Raw genomic sequence first — 18,197 nt, 5'->3', positions numbered from 1 at the left:
GGTGTAGCTGGAAATCAGAGCCACGGTGCAAAAGATCAGTCTTCCAAACAGAACGAATCCACTAATGAGTGTGGACTCTGTCTTAGCATTCTTCTGAGTACAAAACAATAAAACGAAAACATTATAGAAATATCAGATGTACGAAGTGAAAAATCCCCCCAATTCTAACCAGAGAAAATGTATCTAAAGACTGATGAATATTATTCCCATTTTTCTATTAATATAAACATTTCATGTTTTTGTTACTCACAAATCCTAATCATAAATACTGTCCCATAGCTTATTTCCTTAATTGACATATTGTGACCATCTTTCCACATTAATATATATAGATGAAGCTCAATTTTTCTAATGTCTACATAATATCCAATATATTGAATACCCATACTTTTTTTTTTTTTTTGGCTTTGCCATCAAAGTTGCAGTGGTACAATCATAACTCCTGGTCTCAAGTGATCTTCCTACCTTGGCCTCTCAAGTAGCTGGGATTATAAGCATGAGCTTCCACACCTGGCCCCATACATTATTAACCATGTAGATGATTTTCAGTTTTTTACCATTTGTTTTTTTTTTTTTTTTGAGACAGAGTCTCACTTTGTCGCCCAGGCTAGAGTGAGTGCCATGGCGTCTGTCTAGCTCACAGCAACCTCAATCTCCTGGGCTCAAGCAATCCTGCTGCCTCAGCCTCCCAAGTAGCTGGGACTACAAGCATGCGCCACCATGCCCGGCTAATTTTTTCTATATGTATTAGTTGGCCAATTAATTTCTTTCTATTTATAGTAGAGATGGGGTCTCCCTCTTGCTCAGACTGGTTTCGAACTCCTGACCTCGAGCAATCCGCCCGCCTCGGCCTCCCAGAGAGCTAGGATTACAGGTGTGAGCCACCGCGCCTGGCCTGTTTTTTACCATTTGAAACAGGGCTACAAAGAACAACTCTTATAAGTACAGTTTTGCTAATCTTTTTTTTTTTCTTTGAGACAGAGTCTCACTCTGTTGCCCAGACTAGAGTGCCATGGCATCAGCCTAGCTCACAGCAGCCTCAAACTCCTGGACTCAAGCAATCCTTCTGACTCAGCCTCCTGAGTAGCTGGGGCTACAGGCATGTGCCACCATGGTTGGCTAATTTTTTCTAGATATTTTTAGTTGGCCAATTAATTTCTTTCTATTTTTAGTAGAGACAGAGTCTCGCTCTTGCTCAGGCTGGTTTTGAACTCCTGACCTAGAACGATCTGCCCGCCTTGGCCTCCCAGAGTGCTAGGATTATAGGTGTGAGCCACCACGCCCAGCCCATCTTTGCTCATCTTTATCAGTATTTATGAAGGAAGGATTCTCAGAAGTGTTTCTGTTTAACACATTTTTTGTTTGGTAATAAACTGACTTCTAAAGAACGTATAATCCCACTAGAACCATATTAGAATATTTTCCCACTCCTAGGCCACATAGAATGCTACTATCTATAAACTTTTGTAAAATTGAGAAATACTTGGTAACTTTTAATCATAAAATTTGGGAGAAGGAACAAAAAATACATACAATACTAGACATATATTGGCACATACCGAAAATTACATTACATATAAATGGTCTAAACAAATAAAAAACAGAGATTGTCAGGTGGGTTTAAAAAAATACAACCCACTGAGAGCAGTGGCATGCACCTGAGGTCCCAGCTACTCAGGAGGATGAGGCGGGAAAATGGCTTGACCTCAGAAGTTCCAAGCTATAGGGTGCTACGATCACACCTACAAATAAATAGCCACTAAACTCCAGCCTGGGCAACAAAGACCCTGTATTTTTAAAACATACAAACAAAACCTACAACCCAACAATATGCTGTCTAAAAGGAACATACATTTTAGATATAATGATACATACAGATTGGTTACAACTAAAAGGATGGAAAAAGATATACCATGCAAACACTATCAAAAAAAAGCTGGAGTGGCTATATTTATATTAGACAAAGTAGACTTTAGGGGAAAAAATTTACCAGGAATAAAAAGAAACAGTAAATCCTAGCACTCTGGGAGGCCAAGGCAGGCGGATTGCTCAAAGTCAGGAGTTCAAAACTAGCCTGAGCGAGACCCTGTCTCTATCAAATAGAAAGAAATTAATTGGCCAACTAAAAATATATATACAAAAAATTAGCCGGGCATGGTGGCTCATGCCTGTAGTCCCAGCTACTTGGGAGGCTGAGGCAGTAGGATCGCTTGAGCCCAGGAGACTGAGGTTGCTGTAAGCTAGGCTGACTCCACGGCACTCACTCTAGCCTGAGCAACAAAGTGAGACTCGGTCTCAAAAAGGAAAAAAAAAAGGGACAGTACATAATCATAAAAGGGTCACTTCATCAAGAAGACTTATTCCTAAATGCACCTAGCAGGGTTTCAAAATACATGAAGCAAAAATTGAGAGAACATAAAGGAGAAACAGACATCCAGTTATACTTAGAGATATCAACAACTCCTCTCTCAGTAACCCACAGAAAAATAGATAAAAAATCAACAAGGATATAGACTTGAACAGCATTATCAATCCAACCTAATTTAAAACTTGTAGAAAATTACACCTAACAATAGCAGAATATACATTCTTTGGACCATTCACCAAAAACAGACCATATCCTGGGCCATAAAACAAACCTTAACAAATTCTGAATAACTAAAATAATGTAATATATGCTTTCTGACCATAACAGAACTACACTAGCAATCAGTAATAGAACAATATTGGGAAATTTTCCAAATACTTGGAAATTAAGCCATATACTTTAAAAAATCGAAGGGTAAAAATGAAAGTTTCAAGGAAAAGTTTTAAATACTATGCACTGAATGAAAATCAATATACACTGTAATACTAGCATTCTGGGAGGCTGAGGAGGGCAGATAGCTCAAGGTCAGGAGTTCAAAACCAGCCTGAGCAAGATCAAGACTCTGTCTCTACTAAAAATAGAAAAAAATTAACTGGTCAATTAAAAATATATAGAAAAAAATTAGCCAGGCATGGTGGTGCATGCCTGTAGTCCCAGCTACTTGGGAGGCTGAGGCAGAAGGATGGCTTGAGCCCAGGAGTCTGAGGTTGCTGTGAGCTAAGCTGATGCCATGGCACTCCAGCCTGGGCAACAGAGCCAGATTCTGTCTCAAAAAAAAAAAAAGAAAAGAAAAGAAAGAGAAAAAGAATTTCTTCAATTCACTCAGTATCTGGATATTAGCTATTTGTGTGCAAGGTGGTACTATGCTTAGCAATGGGGAAACAAAAGATGAGTTCACAGACCAGTGGAGGACTCAAAATATGGCAAAGTCTGTGTAGTAGTGGGTACATGTGAGAATGTAGGATGGGTCTTTGAAGGCATTTAAATTTGACCCACTAAGTAAAGGACCCAAAAGATTCTGTAAAATGGAGTAGTACGGTCAAATCAATATTTTAATAATATAACCCTGGTTATAGTTAACTTAGAGAAAGAGATATCTGTTATGAAGCTACTAGAACTATACAAACATTTATTTCCACATACCAATCCTAGATATTACCATTCTTTTTAATCTCCTACTTCAGGGAGAAAATGGAATTTATAAGACTGAAATCCCTTCAACTTTTTATCATCAAACCTAAAACAACTGCATCTAACCTCTCCACATTCCATTTGTTACAACAAACATAGTATACCTCTTTCTACCAAAAACCAATCTCTCTACCAGTGAATCAGAGTTTTGCTACCCAAAGTAGGATTTTCTGATCAACAGCTTCCACATTATCTGGAAGCACATTAGGAATGCAGAATATCAGGCTCCATACCAGACCACTTGAATCAGAATATGCATCTTAATAGAATCCCCCAGGTGATTCTTATTATGCACATTAAAGTTTAATCAGCACAGCTCTATACAAAAGCCAATTCTCTCCCAGTTTTTCAGAATCTTTATGCTACCGGTTATTCACTCTCTCCTCTTTGACCTTTGAAAGAAAAAGCCCCACATTCTTTTCCAATCCAACTTCTCAAAAAAGTTTCCACAAGTCCTCCATTTCTTCACCTTCCTCTTACTTCTCAAGCCATTCTAATCTCCCCCCACTGCCATTAAGCTCTCATTAAGATCAATGACCTTGAGAATGTTGTTAATTCCAAAAGACACCTTTTAGTCTTCACCCTACTTGACCTCTCACTAGTACTCAACATAATTGCCCTTTCTCTTCTTGAATCACTTTCTTTCCTGTGTTGACATGTGCACTAATGATACAAAAGCAATTGCAGATAAAACTGCTGGTGCTTTAGCATGAATCAAGCAGCAGCACTAAGTGGTACTACTAGTTTATTGTATTCACTGCCAGGCACTGGTATGGGGGTGGGAAAAGCCAGTTTCACCACAGAATAACCTGATGAAGCACAAAATTATTAATTTTACTGAATCTTTTTTATTCTTCTATCTTTAATTTTTTAAATTCTCTGTATCATTCCAATTTTAGTATATGTGCTGCCAAAGCAAGCACATAAATCTTAACCCTTTAATATAGGAGAATATTCTACTTTAAGGAAATGAGAAGTAAGCATAAAACACTTCTGCATACCAAAGAATGAATAGCAATGTCAAGGAAAAGTACTTGTATAAATAAAAGCTGAACTGGCTGCTTTTTTCTTGCAACACAATTTTTACTTGAAAGAACATCATACAAACAGTGATTATTCAGACTTGATACCTGGCAAATATTTTCTCAAAAAGTAATGAAGTTTGCTTTTTACTTCAAGGAAAACAACGAATCGTATTTGATGCCAATGATAATATTCAATTTTCCAAGCAAAAATTAGGATTTTGGAAAACTTGTATTTGCCACCATGAGCTTGACAGCTTCCCAATACTTTTCTGATGAGATCAATAGTCATATTAACAAATGTTAGTTTTCCATACTGTACAATCACATGTATCAACATTCGGAATCTCTATATACTCATTTTCCACATGATCAATGCATGATTTCACAAAATTAAATATGGGTAAAATATTTACGCAAAGTACAAGTCAAACCAACAGACTTTAATGAAATAGACTATGAAAAGTTCACTGATATATCAGAATGCACATAACTAAACCTTAAGACATTAACACTTGTTGAATTTTGGTACGGTATCAAAGTATACCTGTTATTATATAAAAAATATAATATTCCTTTCTTTTCCACCTACATCTGTGCATAATTTTTTTTTCATATATTTCAACAAAACAAACATAATGCAACAGACTAGAATGCAGAAGCAGATATGATAATCCAGCTATCCTTCCTTAAGGCAGATTTTTAAAGAGATTTGCAAAGATGTAAATCAATGCCAATTTTCTTCCAAATATTTTATTTGGAAAAAGCAATTTTTTCACAAATTATGTTTATGTTAACATGTTTAAGGGGGTTATTATTTAATAAATCAATGAATATATTTTTTAAATTTCCCAGTTTCAATTTGCATATGGTAAATACCAGCAGGCATTATCAACATAAACAAAAAGTTCTTCAGGTTCCACAATAATTTTTAGGAGCATAAAGAAGTCCTGAGAGCAAAATGTTTAAGAATCGCTGCCCTAGGCTGGGCTGGGGGCGGTGGCTCACGCCTGTAATCCTAGCACTCTGGGAGGCCGAGGCGGGCGGATTGCTCGAGGTCAGGAGTTCAAAACCAGCCTGAGCAAGAGCGAGACTCTGTCTCTACTATAAATAGAAAGAAATTAATTGGCCAACTAATATATATAGAAAAACTTGGCCGGGCATGGTGGCGCATGCCTATAGTCCCAGCTACTCGGGAGGCTGGGGCAGGAGGATCGCTTGAGCCCTGGAGATTGAGGTTGCTGTGAGCTGGGCTGACGCCATGGCACTCACTCTAGCCTGGGCAACAAAGTGAGACTCTGTCTCAAAAAACAACAGCAAAAAAAAAGAATCGCTGCCCTAGACCTCAATCACATCTCATGACCACAATTAACCTCTGTAGTCTTTGACACTAAAATTTTTCTCTAACCCAGGACTTACCCAATTTCCAGACTCATTTATACAACTGCTTACTCAATATCTCCACTGAGATGCCTCAAAGGCACCAAATACTCAACACGTCCAAATCCAAACTCATGATTCTCAGCCCCTCAAAACATGGGGGTCCTTCTGTTCTCTCTCATCATACACTGTAACCTGAGTCATCTACTATACATTCTTTCTTATTCTTATATCCAATCATTCAACAAGTCCTATTTTGCTTTACAAATCTTTCTTAAATCTATTTCTTTCTGCTTTTATCAGAACCCTCTCTAGATCCCAGCCTCCTAACAAGTCTACAAGGATTTGTTCTTTTTGTCCCCACCTCCAGTGCCCTCACTCCATTCTCCATAGAGCAGGTAAAATAATGTTTTTAAAAGACAAGTTTAATCACATCATTCACTAATTTACAGCATTTGAATGCTTTCCCACTGCTCTTAAGATAAAACCAAAAGCTTTTCTTAGAATATACAAAAGACTCACTTCATCTTACCCCTACTCTTTTAGAGCAGCTCTCCAGCAACCTTTCCTTGTCCCAGTCACAGTGGCTTTCTCCAAGTCCTTCAACCATTCTTCCTATCTCTAGGGAAAAACTACTTCCTCAAAGATCCCCACCCCTCCAGGTCTTATCCCTGCTGCACAGTACCCTGAACTTTTCATTGATGGCACTTACTACAGTTAGTAACCACAATTTTATTTCTACAATTATTTAATATCTGTCCTTCCTATTTGACTATTAGGCACCACAAGGGCATAGCCTGTATTTACTTTGGTTATCACTGTTCTCTCTAACATGTGACATAAACTAGGAAGACAATTTAAAAGGTAAAAAAACTTGTCTCTATTATGGCTATTTTTATAGTTTGGCATAAACATACAACAGGAGATTTTTACCACTGTGTTAAAAAGCTTTGGAATCCAGACTCGAGACAGTCTTCCTTGAAGTATCTCTCAAAGAATATACTAGGGAATGATTAATGGTGATTTCCTCTGGTGAGGAGACTAGAGTAACCAGGAGACATTAAGGAAAAAGATTGACTTTTTACTGTATATTTTTAATTAAGTAAAATTATTTTTTATATAGAACCTTCTAAGCCTAAAGCACTATCCCTAATATTCCATTTCCTAGATCTTCTGAGGTTATCTTCAATTCCCAGAAGACGTGACTTTTAAATTATAGTAAAATTTAGTAGCAAGATCTACAAATGCCTAGGATGTACCTATTTAGAACATTAATACCTATCATGGCCACCTATTTTGATATGAACGCAAAAGTACTCTCATGTTATACATGACTGACAGGTACAACACTAAAGTAAAAGAAACACTTAAATACTTATGTGAAAAACACTGTGCTAGGCATCTCTCACACATATTATCCCATTTAATTTTCACAAAAATCCTGCAAGGATGAGGAAATAGACTTCAAAGGCTATCATACAACTTTTTTTTTTTTTGAGACAGAGTCTCACTTTGTTGCCCAGGCTAGAGTGAGTGCCTGTGGTGTCAGCCTAGCTCACAGCAACCTCAAACTCCTGGGCTCAAGTGATCCTCCTGCCTCAGCCTCCCGAGTAGCTGGCACTACAGGCATGAGCCACCATGCCCCGCTGATTTTTTGTATATATATTTTTAGTTTGCCAATTAATTTCTTTCTATTTTTACTAGAGGCGGAGTCTCGCTCAGGCTGGTTTCGAACTCCTAACCTCGAGCAATCCACCCGCCTCCCAGAGTACTAGGATTACAGGCGTGAGCCACCACGCCCGGCCTATCATACAACTTTTGAGCAGAAAAGGTAGGTCTATCTGAGCCCACGCCTATCCCATTGCAAAGGCCATTGTTTCTACCACACCACCTGTGCCTTTCCCAACTAAACAGACATGTAACTATTATTAATACAAGCTAACTAGGCAAAATTATATCAGAATGTATGAGCAACTTTTGTTTTATCACACATAAGACCTATTCGCTACTATTTTATAAAATCAAGTTGGAAAGATTTTCACCAATATCCAAAATATGCACATCATCTTGCTTTTTTCACCTTATTACATGTTACTGTTTAAAAGAATTTTAAAAGACCCTCTCAAATCAACCACTGTTTCATGGAATAAAGTGCCAAAATGAAATTCAAATTTAGATATTTATTAATAATAATGATATGAACAGGTAATCCCCTTTACTCAACAAAACACTTCACATACATTGTCTCCTTTAATCCTCACAAGCAGTGCACTGAAACAAGATTACTGCCACTTTACAGAGGAAGAAAGTAAGGCTCTCAGAGGCTAAATAACACAGGAGACCAAGAATCTGAATCCAGGTCTCTGCTCTGACGCCACAGCCTACTCTTTCCATCTCACTGGTTTCAAGAAGGAACCAAGACAATTTTCCCCTGTGACAAGAAAATCTGACTGTAGAATGAAGAAAGCAAACTAAGTTAAGGTTTAATAACAAAATTGTCACAAAGTTTAATCGAATGTCTATTTTGGGGGGCATTACTGATATGCTATATGAATGAAGCATGGCTAACTATTTCAATTTGAGATACCCTTATACCTTCACATAAAAATCACATCTGACTCAACAGTAACTTCATCTTACTTAAAATTACATGTATAAAGCTTAGCACAGTGATATGGCCTATAGTTCCCCCTACTCTGGAGTCTAAGGCAGGAGGATTGCTTCAGCTCAGGAGTTTGAAGCCACCCTGAGCAAAATAGCAAGATTCCTATCTCTTTAAAAAAAAATTACAATTATATTAAATATAAATAAAGCCTGGAAGGAAAAATTTAAAAAACTAACTCATGTGTTATATTAGGATAGTAGGATTTTACATAGACATGAATCTTACATTTTTAAAATTTCCTTTAATTTGTTTTAATATGGTAACACCTTTTTGTAATGCCATTACAAATACCTCTACTATATATTAGTACTAAATAAAATATACTAGAAGATACAAAATGATAATTGATTTGACTGGCAAGTATGAGCTTCTAAAATACCAAACATAACTTTCAGGCTAATGAAGGCCCTCTAATGAAACTATGAATACTTAAAAATCTACCTCACTTTTCTAAAAATCCTGCTAAAAGTATAACAGAGGGGCTAAATTATTCTTTTGTATTCAAGTGTACCAATAACAAAAACTAGTTGAAATATATGCATCACTAACTGATTGTGATTCGGAAACTTTGTTAACAAGGATTTTTATCATAATACTGTTTTAACAACTTTTAATAGAATTTACAACTAAGAATTATTAAACAACCAAAACTGAAGTCAATTTAAAATATTTGGTCAAATTAGTGAGTAACAACATTTATTCCCACCTAAAAGACATTAAGATGATTACACCAAATTTCAGGTCAGCATCTCAAACATTTTCTACTAATTACCTTAACATGGCATCAAAACCAATACAGAAACATTGGAATTTTCAATTACTTATTATTGGAATTCAAAACTGTAAATGTAAATAAACAATAAAAAACCAAACACATGTTCAGCACTCAGAAGAATGAGTAATCTGGTCAAGTTATCACTTGCATAAGAGGAAAATATGGCTTTAATGAATTTTCCTTTTACATTTTTGCCCAAATTCTATATTATAACCTCTGAATAAAATTGTTCAAACTTTCCACACTTCAAAATGTTTCTACTATTCAAAAAAGCATGCTATATGGTTAACATCCAATTTATATTTTCCCAAACTGAACTTTACAAACCAATGGTTTGCTTTAACAAAAGTGCATGACAACAGCAATGAAGATTAATGGGCAGTTCAAAACATATGCTCATTATTATCTCTCTTATTCTATAAGTCAACTTCATGATACAAAATTAGCTACCTTTAAAGAAGATAAATATATGTATTTTCCCCAATTTATGACATATTTTAAAAATGAATCAACCAACCTACGGGTTAAAATTAGTATTCCTACTAATACCTATTCTTTCAACAAATATGTATTTGTGTCATCAATTATCATTACTAAAGTAACTTCACCCACCAATTTTTCTCAGAAATGTGTAAATTCAAATCTCTGCAGAAATTTTTTAAAAGATAAAAAATTTTTAATTTAAAATTTCCTAGAGAAATTTTTACACAAACTAAAGTCAACAAATGGTTGAAAACAGATGTGTCACTACAGTAACCCCAAAAGATGACGACAGAGTCTACTTACGTTTCAAAACAGCGATCCACGTTGTCAGACATCAAAAGCAGCATGCATAGCTGTTCAAGGGCTATTAGTTGCATGTCCCTTTCATCTCCCTGGCCCATCTGTAGCCATTCCAGCAATGTATCCGGATCCACATCTGCCATGGTTTTTCAAAAGCCTCTTTGCTTAAATTAAAAAAGTAAAGGGGGATAAGTCCTTTAAATGTCCAGGACTGATCACTTGGGTTTAAAATTTTTCTTTTACATTTGCTAGAACCAAATTTTTGTGGTGTCCTCCTAGGAATTAAAAAGGACTCATAAGTACGTTTGTTTGGATAGAGTGCTTAATGCAGTTTTTCAACTTTCCTTATTCCTCAGGTTTAACATTCAGATATCACACTAAATAAAACCAGTTTTGCACAAGAGCATAAGCTGATTAGGTTGCTGCTTAACTAGAAACCAGAGCTGTCTTTGTCAAAGACAGTCAAACAAGCTTAAGATCCACTACTGCTATCACTTCGGTCTGTGCCAAAAAGCAAAGAACACCTATTAAAGGTTCTTTTTTTTTTTTTTTCTAGCAAACTTCCCCTCTTCTCCACTCCAAACTGATCTTCAGATAAGGAGTAGAGTCAGTATTTTGAGGAGGCTCTTAGCACTGTGATCCAATACCCCTCCAAACTGAATTTCTCCTTTAAAATCACCTCCAATTTCACAAATTCTGCTGACTTCTCAATTTACTTCTATTTTAAAGATGACCAGATACAAAGTATAGTTACATACAAGATCTATCTATGAATAAAAAACTGGTTAGAAATTTTTGCAGTCTTGGCAACTGTTCTAAAAACTTTTAAAAAGAAATGCTAAAAGTAAATGCAATGAACTAACAAGTTAGTGATTAGAATATAGGCCAATCTATGGCCCTGTAGGGATGGGGCAGTTAGTTCAAAAAAAAAAAAACACCAAAAAACAAAACCGAGAAGCAGCCCCGATAGGCAAGTCATTACAAAAGCTCCCGTATGCGCCCTGACGGGAGGACAGCTTTGGATCCCACGCAACCCAGCTGCATGTGTGGGAATCAAGCGGCGGGTCGCTGTGGGCATCCAACGGCGGTGACCAGCGGGCTGACCCAACAACACCAGGGCCTGGCCGAGTCCAGAGCTGAGAGGCGCTGGCCCCGGTGCCATGGTTTCCCGGCACCGAACCGGCATAAGTTAGCTACCTGTGTCTAGGAGAAGGGGGAAGTTCTGGGGAAGCAGCAAGCCTTCCAAGAGGAGGCGGCCGGGTCGGGCCGGGCCGGGCGGCGGGTCTCCCGAGAGCGGCGCCCGGAACTCAAAGGCCCGGCGGGACGTCCCTGGACCCGGCCAGGCGGCGAATCCTTCTCAAGGGCAAGGGCGGCCCGCCTGGGGTTCCGGCGCCGGCAAGCCGGGTCCCGCCGCCGGCAGGGCCGGAGGAGGGAAACAAAGGGGCTATCGGGGAAGCCGGCAGCAGCCAGGCCGACCTCACCCGGTGCCGGGGTCTCGCTCCCTGCCCGCTGCCGGGCGTCCGGGATCCCGGCCCTCACGTTTGGCCCTACCGACGGCCTGAGGCGCCCCCGCCTCCCCTTCCCGCGGGCTCTTACTCCGCCTTGTAGTCCCAAACCACTCCGGTCCAGCTCCAAGCAGGCCGCGGGCAGAGCCAGGCCCGGCCGCGGCCCTCGAGTTCCCAAGAAGCCGCAGGCCGCGCAGGTCGAACCGGGCAGGCGGCACAGGAAAAGCCGCGCCTCGTCCCTCCCCTTCCTCCGCGGGGACCTGGTGACAGGGAAGCGAGAGGTTCCCCCGAGCGACGGCAGCCAGCGCAGGTCCAGTCCCCAGCACGAGGCTCCTCTAGCCCTGCAGCTCAGAGGCCCGCGCGGTGCTGCGGGCGGCGACGGGGGGAGGCCGCGTCCATCGCGATCCTGGAGGGGGAGGGGAGGACGATCGAGCGAGAGCCGGGCGGGGAAGCTGCCGAGGGCAGCCGAGCCCGGCGGAGGCGGAGCGAATATGCTCCCCGTGCCGCGACCCCGCCGGCGGCCACCTGGGGCGCTGCGGAGACTGCCGACCCGCGGCGCATGGGCGCCAACCGGGGGCGCCGCGTCGCCGCCCCTGCCCAGGCGCTCTAGCCCCGCCGCCTCGGACTCCCTCGGGCCTTTCAGCTGTGGCCTTTCTAGCGCACGCCCTGGCGCTCTTCCAGCTTTGCTGTCAATCCGAGCGCGCTCCCAGCGCCCGCACGCTCAGCCTGGTTGGCACCGTGTCTAACACTTCGCGTGATCCTGCGGAAGGCCCCCGCGCTACGCAGCACAGCGGCGGCCCAACCTGCCCCGGCCGGGCCTCGCGCCCAGGCCGCCCCCCTCTCCGCTGCGAGCTTCCTTCCCCGCGGCGCGGAAGTGCGTCGCGAGAGGAAAAGCGCCCCCTTCGGTCCTGAGAGGCAAACCGCCCCGCAGTCCACCAGAAAGAAACCTTTCACAGCGACGCTGAAGAAGTAGTATTACGAGTATTATCTCCGTTGTACACATGTGAGAACTGAGGCTCCGGGAAAGCGTAAATTCGGGCCTAATGGCGTCCCCAGTAAGCAGCAGCACTGAGACTGGACTTTCGACTACTTTTCCTGTGGCTTGTGGTCGCAAGTATGTCCATAGTTATTTCCTTCAAACATTTTATTTCACATGCATTGAAAATAAAATATGCCTGCTTATATAGGACATACTTGAAAATATTTAGGATGTGGTTAACTGGAAATGTGAATACAGCCTTTTTTTTTTTCAGTTAAGAAATTAGTTCCCTGCTTGAGCCCAGGAGGTTACAGTGAGCTATGACCATGCCACTGCACTCCAGCCTGGGCAACAGAGCTAAGTTCCATCTCTAAAAAACATTAATTCCCTTTGTTTATAAAATAAGTTAAACCCATGCCCCAGAGACTCCTACTGTACTCTCATTTTTTCATCTTTTAAGCAAAAAATGAATATGACATAGTATAAGTCATGTTCTCTTAAGCAATCAGAGAAGCTATGGTATGCTTAAAGAACCAGGATTTTGGAAATTACAAATTTGCACTTCATATAACTATCAGCACATACCCCACTGTCACAGGTAATGGTCTTCTAGGCCCCCTATTAACAATTTTTTTTTTTTTTTGAGATAGAGTCTCACTTTGTTGCCCAGGCTAGAGTGAGTGCCGTGGCGTCAGCCTAGCTCACACCAACCTCAAACTGCCGGGTTCAAGCAATCCTGCTGCCTCAGCCTCCCGAGTAGCTGGGACTACAGGCATGTGCCACCATGCCCGGCTAATTTTTTCCATATATATTAGTCGGCCAATTAATTTTTTTCTATTTATAGTAGAGACGGAGTCTCGCTCTTGCTCAGGCTGGTTTCAAACTCCTGACCTCGAGCAATCCTCCTGTCTCGGCTCCCAGAGTGCTAGGATTACAGGTGTGAGCCACCGCCCCTGACCCCCTATTAACAAATTGAATCAAGAGAAAATGATAGAGGATTCAACTATCTTGTCACAATTACAACACATGAGAATAATTATTTAGAATCTATGAGTGTGAGTTACAGCTGCCAGGAAAGTCTTCAAGGAGGAAGTGTCTTTCCTCTGGACCTTGAAAAATGGGAACAATGTTGACACTGAAAAGGAGCAAGAAAAATACAAGCAAAGCCTGGTATGTTCACAGAGGACATGTGATTGGTGAGCCTCCAGCAAAGAACCAGCATTAAGCAACAGGAGGGAGAGATAAAGTTGTGGCTAAGGTATGGAGGGCCTTGAATGGCAGGTGAAGAAATTAGGCTGAGCTAAGTAACAAGGTCTGGACTATCTGGAAAAATTAGATTTCCAGGAAGATTAATATGGAAAGAGTGTCCAGAATAGCTAAAAGGACCTCTCTAGACAAAGAGATTAGTTGGAGGTTGCTGAAATGCTTTAACAGTGAAGGAAAGAAAGGCCTAGTTACTGGCAATAAGAATGGAAAAGAAGGCCAGGCGCGGTGGCTCATGCCTGTAATCCTAGCTCTCTGGGAGGCCGAGGCGGGCGGATTGCTCGAGGTCAGGAGTTCGAAACCAGCCTGAGCAAGAGCAAGACCCTGTCTCCACTATAAATAGAAAGAAATTAATTGGCCAACTAATATATACAAAAAATTAGCTGGGCATGGTGGTGCATGCCTGTAGTCCCAGCTACTTGGGAGGCTGAGGCAGGAGGACTGCTTGAGCCAGGAGTTTGAGGTTGCTGTGATCTAGGCTGACGCCATGGCACTCACTCTAGCCTGGGCAACAAAGCGAGACTCTGTCTCAAAAAAAAAAAAAAAAAAAAAAAAGAATGGAAAAGAAAGAAATCTAAAAACTATTTTGAGGGAAGATATATCAGAATTTAAATGATTAACTTCAATTTTTTTAAATCCTTACCCACGGAGAGAACTTGGAGGCTAGGAAAATGATTATGCTATTAACAGAAAATAGAAAAATTAGAAATAGGGACCTTTACCAAGATTTTAAGGTGTATTTTCCTTTATTCCAGCACCATTCTTACCTTTGCCACCCACTTGCTTCCTCCAAGATTAATGACTATAGTACACTTTAAAGAAACCCTATCAAAAGAATACTGTGGGCTGGTTGTCGTGGCTCACACCAGTAATCCTAGCACTCTAGCAGGCCAAGGTGGGAGGATCCTTTGAGCTCAGGAGTTCCAGACCAGCCTGAGCAAGAGTGAGAACCCCGTCTCTACTAAAAAAAGAAAAATAGAAAGTAATTAGCTGAACAACTAAAATATATATATATATGTAAAATTAGCCGGGCATGCTGGGGCATGCCTGTAGTCCCAGCTACTCGGGAGGCTGAGGCAAGAGGATCACTTGAGTCCAGGAGTTTGAGGTTACTGTGAGGTAGGCCGACACCATGGCACTCTAGCCTGGGCAACAGAGTGAAACTCTGTCTAAAAAAAAAAAAAAAAAGAGAATGCTGTGACACTTTCGTGTTTTTAACGATTATTGTTATCATGTTATTATTTTAAACTCAAACATAAAAAAAAAATTCAAACATGAGATCCCAAGGCAGGGCGCGGTGGCTCACGCCTGTAATCCTAGCTCTCTGGGAGGCCAAGGCAGGCGGATTGCTCAAGGTCAGGAGTTTGAAACCAGCCTGAGCAAGAGCGAGACCCCTTCTCTACTAAAAGTAGAAATAAAATAATTGGCCAACTAAAAATATATAGAAAAAATTAGCCGGGCATGGTGGCGCATGCCTGTAGTCCCAGCTACTCGGGAGGCTGAGGCAGGAGGATCGCTTGAGCCCAGGAGTTTGACTTTGCTATGAACTAGGCTAATGCCACAGAACTCTAGCCTGGGCAACAAAGTGAGGGTCTGTCTCGAAAAAAAAAAAAAAAAAAAAGAAACCAGCCTGAGCAAAAGCGAGATTCTGTTTCTACTAAAAATACAAACATTACAGTTCAGTTTTATATATAAAAAAGAAAAAAAAATAGAAACAAATTAATTGGCCAACTAAAATTACATAGAAAAAAATAGCTGGGCATGGTGGCGCATGCATGTAGTCCCAGCTACTCAGTAGGCTAAGGCAGAAGGATTGCTTGAGCCCAGGAGTTTGAGGTTGCTGTGAGCTAGGTTGATGCCATGGCACTCTAGTCCAGGCAACAGAGTAAGACTGTGTCTCAAAAAACAAACAAACAAACAAACGAGATCCCAGAACAAGAGCATTAAAGGTAAAGAGTAAAGTCCTGAGGAAAACAAAAAATCTAGATAAAGGCAACTGGCCATACTCAAGTACACATCCCAAGAAACCAGGGAGTGTTTACATGATATTTCACCTTGATGCCAAAATCTATGTGTCATGGACCATTAAGCATTGCTCTATGCCAGGCACAGTATAAGCCCCAGTGAGTAAGTACAGACCTGATCCTCAATACACTGTAAAAGTCTAGGGGAAGGCCGGGCGCAGTGGCTCATGCCTGTAATCCTAGCACTCTGGGAGGCCGAGGTGGGTGGATCCTTTGAGCTCAGGAATTCGAGACCACCCTGAGCAAGAGGGAGACCCCGTCTCTACCAAAAAATAGAAAGAAGTTAATTGGACAGCTAAAATATATAGAAAAAATTCGCCGGGCATGGTGGCACATGCCTGTAGTTCCAGCTATTCAGGAGGCTGAGGCAGGAGGATTGCTTGAGCCCAGGAATTTGAGGTTGCTGTGAGCTAGACTGACACCATGGTACTCTAACCCAGGCAACAAAGTGAGACTCTATCTCAAAAAAAAAAAAAAAAAAAGGATAGGGGAAGAGAGATGTAAACACTCCCCTTCTCCTTTATCGTAGTGCTTATTACATAATATTGTCAGGCACACTGTGGAAACATCAAGGAGGTGACGGCATCTTGGAAGGCTTCCAAAATGATGTGTAAATTGGGTCTTAGATGTTGAGTCAGAGTTAGCCAGATATTAGGAAGATAATATGGACAGGAATAGAGGTGTGAAGAGGTCCCGTCTTAGGGGAAGAAAAGGACCAGGCCACCTTTAGGCTTAGGCTCCACTTTGATGAAAGATTTCTAATATGTACACAGTCACTGGAATCAGTTCACAGGACCCAAACAGAAGATACTCTCATAAAAATCTAACCTTTTATTTTATTAAATGGCAGGTACTATAAATTAATTTTTTAAAGTAAATCTTGGCTGGGTACAGTGGCTTATGCCTGTAATCCCAGTGCTGTGGGAGGCCAAGGTGCAAGGATCACTTGAGGCCAGGAGTTTGAGACCAGCCTGGGCAATACAGCAAGACCCTGTCTCTACAAAAAACTTTTCAAAATTAGCTGGGCATGGTGGTGTGCACATGTATATTCCTAGCTACTCAGGAGGCTGAATGGGAGGATCACTTGAGCCCTGAGGTTTGATGTAGCAGCGAGCTATGATGATGCCACTACACTTTAGGTTGAGAGACAAAGCAAGACCCTGTCTGAAAAGAAAAAAAAAGGGTAAACTCCTACAGTTATCTTATAAATAGCACAATTACATAGCATTATGTTTTTTTGTTTGTTTTTGAGACATAGTCTCACTCTGTTGCCCGGGCTAAAGTGAGTGCCGTGGCGTCAGCCTAGCTCACAGCAACCTCAAACTCCTGGGCTCAAGCAATCCTTCTGCCTCAGCCTCCTGAGTAGCTGGAACTACAGGCATGTGCCACCATGCCCAGCTAATGTTTTCTATATATTTTTAGTTGGCCAATTTCTTTCTATTTTTAGTAGAGATGGGGTCTCGCTCTTGCTCAGGCTGGTCTGGAACTCCTGACCTTGAGTGATCCTCCCGCCTCAGCCTCCCAGAGAGCTAGGATTACAGGCATGAGACACCATGCCCGGCCAGCATTATGTTTTTATATATGAAGAAACATTAAAGATAGCCTACCGTCTGTCGTGCTGAAAAATCCAAGGTAATACCCTGTGCCCTCCCTGACTTATTATCCAGCCTCTTCTATAGTATTTCCAGTGTTAAGAAATTACTACTTCATGAAGCAATTCTTTCTTTCTTTCTCTCTCTTTCCCTCTCCCCCCCTCTTTCTTTCTTTCTTTCTATAAAGCATAAAGTGAGGCAGTGCATTTTACTTTGATCTACTAACTACAATCATTACAAGGCGGTATGATAGAAAGACTATACACATAGGAGTCATCAGACCAGTGTTTGAAACCCAGTTGCCCATTTTACTAGCTGGGTGAACTTGGGAAAGTTATTAACCCCTTCAAGTTTGTTTCCTCATATATCAAATGAGATAACAATAGCCACCTAATATGATGGGTATTATAAGAATTGAAGGAGATTATGTGTACAAAGAACCCAGGCCAGTAGTTCTCAACCTTAGCTGCGCATCACATTCACTTTGGGAATTTTTTTTAATTGACTTTATTTATATATTTATTTTTAGAAACAAGGTCTCCCTAATTTGCCCAGGCTGCTGGACTCAAGTGATCATCCTATCTCAGCCTCCTGAGTACCTGAGACCACAGGCAAACACCATTGCACCTGGCTTAAATAGACATTTTTTT

General features: G+C 41.1%; 1 protein-coding gene across 15 annotated transcripts in view; it reads right to left on the bottom strand.

Moving 5' to 3' along the window:
• HECTD1 (HECT domain E3 ubiquitin protein ligase 1) overlaps positions 1-12,172 on the bottom strand; it is a 98,507-nt gene extending 86,335 nt beyond the window's left edge. For 9 of the 15 annotated variants that reach the window (XM_012773439.3, XM_012773443.3, XM_012773441.3 and 6 more), the window contains exons 1-2: positions 11,781-11,920; positions 10,188-10,348 (exon numbers count right to left, since the gene is read on the bottom strand). In XM_012773439.3, coding sequence (XP_012628893.1) covers positions 10,188-10,327 — 140 coding nt within the window. In that variant the 5' untranslated portion in view covers positions 10,328-10,348; positions 11,781-11,920. Of the gene's footprint in view, positions 1-10,187; positions 10,349-11,381 lie in introns of all 15 variants that reach the window. The other 6 variants (XM_076004116.1, XM_076004119.1, XM_076004117.1 and 3 more) reach the window with 1 other exon arrangement.
• Between the last annotated feature and the right edge of the window lie 6,025 nt (positions 12,173-18,197).

This window comes from Microcebus murinus, chromosome 6 (assembly GCF_040939455.1).
Source record: "Microcebus murinus isolate Inina chromosome 6, M.murinus_Inina_mat1.0, whole genome shotgun sequence".
Lineage (NCBI taxonomy): Eukaryota > Metazoa > Chordata > Mammalia > Primates > Cheirogaleidae > Microcebus > Microcebus murinus.
The sequence above is the reverse complement of the archived record's forward strand: the minus strand, read 5'-3'. Positions and strand labels throughout refer to the sequence as shown.